Source organism: Sinocyclocheilus grahami, unplaced genomic scaffold, assembly GCF_001515645.1.
Source record: "Sinocyclocheilus grahami isolate Dianchi unplaced genomic scaffold, SAMN03320097.WGS_v1.1 scaffold578.1, whole genome shotgun sequence".
Taxonomy (NCBI): Eukaryota; Metazoa; Chordata; class Actinopteri; order Cypriniformes; family Cyprinidae; genus Sinocyclocheilus; species Sinocyclocheilus grahami.
This window is the reverse complement of record NW_015505757.1, coordinates 122460-129757: the sequence shown is the minus strand read 5'-3', so window position 1 is coordinate 129757 and position 7298 is coordinate 122460. Positions and strand designations below refer to the sequence as shown.

The following is a 7298-nucleotide window of genomic DNA, read 5'->3' as shown; positions in this document are numbered from 1 at the left end:
TATATATACTGGCCTTTATATATCTTTTGCTCGCATATCTCCAACAACTGAGTTTTTTTTTTTTTTTTTCTTAGCAAGGTGCCGCAAATGGAAAATAAGGAACAATTGTGATTCTTAATAAGGGACAGAATAAGGGACGCTCAAAATATTTGTACTGTACCATAATGTATGTCTGCCTGCAGTTCAAAAGTTCTCAAAAATAATCACATTTGTTTTGCTTAACCTATTTATGTACATTTATTCAAAAACTTATTTTAATGTCATACAAAAAAAAAAAAAGTAAATTGTACCATTAAAGAATTGTGACTGAAAAGTAGTGAAGGCCTACGAATTTAGGAGGTGAAAATACTGTGAAATTACATACAATTGCATTAAATTTGAAAGCATAACAACTGAAGGTCTATGAAACATCAGTCAATAAAGCATTTTTTTTTTTTTAAACAATGACACTTGAATTTTTGAACTAAAATATTATTGCAACCATATAGGCTAGCCTATGAATGAATGAAAATGCATATTTTTCAATTAAAGAAAAATTGGAGAGTGCGGCCTACTTTCTAGTGCTTGGATTTGTACTTCAATAATATACTGAGGACCAAGTTTAAGAATGAAGCTCATTTTTAAAAATGTATTGGCCTACTAATTTAGGAGGTGAAAATACTGAGAAATTTCATACAATTGCATGAAATTTGAAAGCATAACAACTGAAGGTCTATGAAACGTCAGTCAATAAAGCATTTTTTTAAACAATGGCACTCACATTTTTGAACTAAAATATTAGTGCAACCATATAGCCTATGAATGAATGAAAATGCATATTTTTCAATTAAAGAAAAATTGGAGAGTGCGGCCTACTTTCTAGTGCTTGGATTTGTACTTCAATAATATACTGAGGACCAAGTTTAAGAATGAAGCTCATTTTTAAAAATGTATTTCTCTCTCTCTATTTAACAGCATTAACTTACAATAGTGAAAGACGTCTTTCCTCAGGTAGACTGAATGTTTTCCTGCCTTGCTGGATGTTGGGCTCATGATCAATAAGTTGCATTCGCCCAAACTGATTTGCCAAAATCAAAATTCAGACGGTGAAGGGAATTGGCGTTAGCTCGAGCGGCTTCTTCCTTGAGTGGCTACGTTCACAAATAAAACAATTTGCGCACAAAGAATGATTCATTATCAATTGAGAATTTGTTATTCATATGGTCTGGTGGTCATATGGCGTGCCTGCGAATACGGGACAAATTGCGTTATGACGGCCAAAACACAGACCGGCCCACCGGGAATTAGCCAATTACCCGATTAGCCAATCCGGGCCTGCCTACACTGCAATATTTAATCTAATTTTATTACATTAAAATTAAAAATTAAAGTAAAGTAAAATTGCAATACTAATATATGTCTTGATTACTTCGTTTCAAACATTCTTAAAATTAGCAATTTAAGAAAGAGACCAGAAAGAATGAAAATACGTGTACATGAACAAGATGTTTATTTGCTCTATTACAGGCTGAACTGTAATAGGCCAAATCTGGAATATGATCCAATCAAAGATGCTACATACATGTAGCAAGAGCAGTTTTTTATTTAAATTAGACTGTATAATTTCTACATTTTAAGCAAAATCAGAATGGTCTGACTTTAGCTTTGTAAAATTATGCTACATAAAAAATCTGCACGAAACAAAAACAGCAGACGGGATGAATGAGATGGCAGATTCCCTCTCTGACAGCAGGTGGCGCTTATGGAACAACGGCAATATAGCGTTTCCTTAGTTACCGCTGTAAACAAAGCAGCCCTGGCTTATAGAAACATTTTTAATGAGCATTATATGGAGGTAAGATGAAAAAAATTGCCATCTAAACTTTTCTTATGAATATTCAGATACATTCATGTAAATCTCATCCCCAATTTACTATTTAGGATTTTCTTCCAATATTTTGCACGTCCTCTGTGCGTTTAGCGTCTCTGGCCTCTGTTAACGGTAATGGCAGCCTTCGTGATAATACTATCGCATTTAGCCATATTTATTTCGATTTATCGTGCAGCCATAATAAAAAAGATTATTATATAACGTTATATATATAAAAAATAATCTATTGAGCGCACATATGGATGCACTGCCCCCCTAGCATTTGCCAACTCCGCCTATAGTGATTTGGAGTACTGCCCCAAATTTGCTATGGTTAAAAGGCGTCCTTGGCTTTATCTATGTGCCAGATTTGATAACTTTCCCAAAAGTTCTATGGGCTACCATAGAATCAAGAGCGGATGAAGAAGAAGAAGAAAACTAATGGATACAAGAGGTGCCATCGCACACGTGTCAATTTGTCTCCTCCAAGAAAGAAGAAAGAAGAAAGAAGAAGAAGAAGAAGAAGAAGAAGAAGAAGAAGAAGAAGAAGAAGAAGAAGAAGAAGAAGAAGAAGAAGAAGAAGAAGAAGGGGGGAAACAGAGGATGTGCATGCATATGACGTTCTTGATTGCCGTATTATTTGAGTATTGCACGTCTGTTCTGTTATCACCAGGTTTTTCACCAGAAATTCTCTGAAAAGGAATACACGGAGAATGACTGAGAACGGCTGTGAATACCGTGACAGGGTGCTGACGATGGACACGATGAACCCGAACGTTAAACGCGTGGAATACGCTGTACGGGGTCCCATAGTCCAGAGGGCAGTTCAGATCGAAAGAGAACTCAAGATGGTGAGTGCCAGTTCATCTACTAATAAAATCATTCAAATATTATAGGCGGTCAGAAACTTTGCGAATTATTTATTTATTTATTTGTTTTTTAAAAAGTTACTATAAAAGTCGTCACCGCCGTCTTATTAAATACTAGTATTCTGCATACTACAACCTTATGTTTCGTTTCCAAACAGTATGGAAACATTATAATGCCATATACAGCGGTAAGCGTTTCATATAGTAGCCTAGTATATTGTTATCATATAATCTGCATTGTGGCAGATTTAGTTTACATAGTTATCATCACAGAAATATTAATAATAATTCATTATTATTATTTCAACCAACTTTGGATTAGTGTTAACAATAAGCATGTATGAATCCAGTGTTTGTGTAACATCCTGTAAGAATACAATGCAGCCTAAAGGAGCTTTGAAAGAAATATGTGCATTTGCCTATTGAAAAATAGGGGAGAGCGGGGCACAAAGTAACACTTTTTGACTTTCTCAGTTTGTGTAAATCCATATGGGGTTCAGAATATAAAATTTTAATCCACAGTAATTTTACACTTGTCTAGTACAAATATATTGCTTTGTTTCATGATTACAGTGTATAATAAGCATGTATGAATCCAGTGTTTGTGTAACATCCTGTAAGAATACAATGCAGCCTAAAGGAGCTTTGAAAGAAATATGTGCATTTGCCTATTGAAAAATAGGGGAGAGCGGGGCACAAAGTAACACTTTTTGACTTTCTCAGTTTGTGTAAATCCATATGGGGTTCAGAATATAAAATTTTAATCCACAGTAATTTTACACTTGTCTAGTACAAATATATTGCTTTGTTTCATGATTACAGTGTATACTTTTTTCTTTATTTACCCTCAAAAAATGGAAGTGAAATGTTACAATATGCCCCGTAGGTGGGGTACATTGTAACATCTGAGGGGCACGTTGTAATATGACCATATAACAGCTTAAAATATTATCTGATCGAATGAAAAAAATATACAAGACAAACTAAAATATTTTGTTAATAAAATAAAATAATTATTTTTTCAAATAAGAATTAAATAATTTTTTAAGAATTAAAAATAATCTGATTTTGGAGTTTGACATCGAACACATTGCATTCATGCTTGGGATGGCCCATATAAACGAGCAAAAATGACAAAAATTAAACATTGACTGTCAGTCTTTATTCACCTGTTTCTCATTGTTTCTCATTAAAATTAATTAAAGGGGTCATATGATGCAATTTCAAATTTTCCTTTCTCTTTGGAGTGTTACAAGCTGTTCGTGCATAGATAAGATCCCTAAAGTTGCAAAGAGTTATTCTTTATAAAAGTTAAGACTCGTCCACGCCCTCCTAAAACACTTCGTTTAAACACGCCCCCACATGTCTACGTCACTATGTGGGAAGATTTGCATAACACTGCCTAAATGTTCACGCAAAGAAAGAAGGCGTAACTTTTATTCTCACTGTAGTATTGTTGCCGCCGCTGCCATGTTGTGGAGATGCTGTGTGTTTCGTTGTGAAAGCGAAACTACTTTGTTTGGCCTTCCAAAAGTGGACGATATCCACTTCGTCATGCCTAGAGCTGATCCGTGCTGGTCGCTGAGGAAATACATCAACTTCGCGCTTACAGTCTGTGCACAAAGGCTGTTTCTATAAAGTGGGGCAGTTCCAACTTTGCAAGGACAGTCTGGCGCTTCTGACTCACAGCCTGTAAGTATGTTTTTTATATTTAAAGAATTTACCACTGATGATTCAAACGCGAGTTTTAAGCAGTGTAGAGTAGCGCTTGTTGTTTGTCGTTTCTCCGATCACAAATGCAGACATGGTTTTATGTTTACGCGGCACGATACGCAACGCAACGCGTAAAAAGACAGTATAAGTCATTATAATCAGTAATTATGTCCCCACTGGATTCAACAAATGGCTTGTTTTTAATGGGTTTTATTGGTTTTGTCTCATCGTGCCGGGACACAGCATCACATTATGGTAAGGGGCGTAACATTTCCGTCAAACACTTGAGGTATTCAGCCAATCACAGCACACAGGATAGCTGGCCAATCAGCATACACATCGCTTTTCAGAACAAGCAATAAAGTCAGTTGGTGATGGTCTAAAATAATATCTGACATAGTGTGAATAATGGCAGGATTAATGGAGTTATTTAAAAGTGAACTCCCCACACCTTAGAAAAGCACAGAAAGCTAGAAATACAAACTCTATAAATTTATATATACAAAGTCTTAAATTTACATTCATTAGTCGTTAGTCACTGCTCAAGCTAGAGAGAAGAGCAATCCAGAAAAAAGCAGGCTAAAGAAAAAGAGAACAAGATATATGCTAATCTAGATTATTAGTTAATTATGTGTATATACACTCACAGGCCACTTTATTAGTTGCACCTGTTTAACTGCTTGTTAACGCAAATATCAAATCAGCTAATCACATGGCAGCAACTCAATCCATTTAGGCATGTAGACAGGGTCAAGACGATCTGATGGAGTTCAAACTGAGCATCAGAACGGGGAGGAAAGGTGACTTTGGTTGTTGCCAGATTGGCTGGTCTGAGTATTTCAGAAACTGCTGATATACTGGGATTTTCATGCAAAACCATCTCTAGGGTTTACAGAAAATAGTCCAAATAAGAGAAAATATCCAGTGAGCGGCAGTTCTTTGGGCAAAAATGCCTTGTTGGTGCCAGAGGTCAGAGAAAAATGGTCTGGTTCGAGCTGATAGAAAGGCAAGAGTAATTCAAATAACCACTCGTTACAAAGGAAGTACAAGAGCTGTCAGCTAAGAACAGGAAAATGATTGGACAGTAGAAAATTGGAAAAAGGTGTAACGATTAGTCCATTGAAGGCTAGTTGTAATGAACCCAAGTGCAGTTTATTAAAAATCCAACAGTGACCAAAAACATGAACAAAGTTTGGCTTAGCAAAAACATGAACAAGACTCTCCAACAGAGGATTACATGAACAATACTCGACCAGAGACAATGGCAACATGAGGGCTACTTATGCCAAACAATATCGGTCACATGACACCATCCAACCAGTGAGAAACAAGACACATGACTAAGACAACCAATCACAACATGACACACTGAACAAAGGAACCGATAGAAGGATCATGTAACAGGGTAGGAAAACACATGACAGGAACATGAAGCATGGTTAAATATCAAAATACAAGGAAAGAAAACCTTCAAAACAAAACCCAAAAACCAGCATGACATATACCCCCTCTAAAGGCAGCTTCAGACGCCCTAACGTAACACCCACTCCAACCCAAACAAAACTCAAAAAGTCCAGGAGGGTGGTAGAGTGGAGGTTGAATAGGGGGAGGGATGGAGGGCCAGGCCCATGCAGGGGAACAGGATCAGAATCATAGCATGGCAGAGGATCAGAACTGAGGAGCAGTGGTAGGCCAGGACCATGGGGCAGTGGCAGATCTGGGCAGTGGGGCCAAGGTGGACCTGGGACGTGGAGCAGAGGCAGACCGTGGAGCAGTGGTGAACCTGGAAAGTGAAGCAAGGGCAGGTCTAGACCATGGAGCAGAGGTGGGCCTGGAAAGTGAAGCACTGGAGGATCTGGACCAAGGAGCAGTGGTGGACCTAGACCGTGGAGCAGTGGATGACCTGGACTATGGAGCAGTGGTGGACCTAGACCGTGGAGCAGTGGAGAACCTGGACCATGGAGCAGTGGCAGACCATGGAGCAGTGGTAGACCGTGGAGCAGTGGAGGACCTGGGCCATGGAGCAGTGGCACAGCAGGTGGAGCAGGGAGTCCACGCAGAGCAGAAGACCACCAGTTCAAAGCCGGCAGAGCAGGAAGCCAGGGCAGAGTCAAGGACCACTAGGGCGGAGCAGGTGAGACTGAAGACCACTAGGTCAGAGCTGGCAGAGAAGGAAGCCAGGGCGGAGCCGGCAGAGCAGGAGACTACCACAGCAGAGCAGACAGGACCGAAGATCCCCATGGTGGAACAAATGACCACTTTAGTGGAACAGATGGTTCCGGGGACTAACACGGCGGATAAGGCGGGACTGGAACAGAGAGTATAGACAGCGGCCTCTGCAGCCACAACAGGACAAGCAGAGAGTTCACTTGACTTGAGTAACAGAGCAGTGAGTAATCCAAACACACAGGATGGCTACCGCCATACATTTAGACATTTACATTTAGTCATTTTGCAGATGCTTTTATCCAAAGCGACTTACAATTGGGGAATACATAAAGCGATTCTTCTTAAAGAGGCAAACAGACACAGGAAGTGCTTGTAATACCAAGTTTTAGGCATTGTTCAAATAAGTACAACCTAGAAAAAATAAAGAGAAAGAAAACTTTTTTTTTTTAAGATGAAGTCAAGTAGCGTTTAAAGAGATGAGTTTTCAGCTGTCGTTTGAAAATTGTCAGGGATTCAGCATTCCGGATAGGGGTGGGAAGATCGTTCCACCAGCCAGGAACAGTGAACGAGAACATTCTGGAAAGTGATTTTGAGCCTCTCTGTGATGGTACCACGAGACGTTGCTCACTAGTGGATCTCAGACTTCTGGAGGGGATGTAGATTCGTAGTAGTGAGTGGAAGTAGGCGGGTGCTGAGCC

At 38.9% G+C, this 7298-nt stretch overlaps 1 protein-coding gene across 1 annotated transcript in view; it reads left to right on the top strand.

Annotated features, from left to right (window-relative positions):
- The first annotated feature begins 2431 nt into the window (after window positions 1–2431).
- Window positions 2432–7298, top strand: part of LOC107556750 (alanine aminotransferase 2-like) — a 22392-nt gene continuing 17525 nt past the window's right edge. The window contains exons 1-2 of the mRNA XM_016239943.1: window positions 2432–2743; window positions 6117–6506. Of these exons, the coding sequence (XP_016095429.1) occupies window positions 2563–2743; window positions 6117–6506 (571 nt within the window). The 5' untranslated portion in view covers window positions 2432–2562. The remainder of the gene's footprint in view (window positions 2744–6116; window positions 6507–7298) is intronic.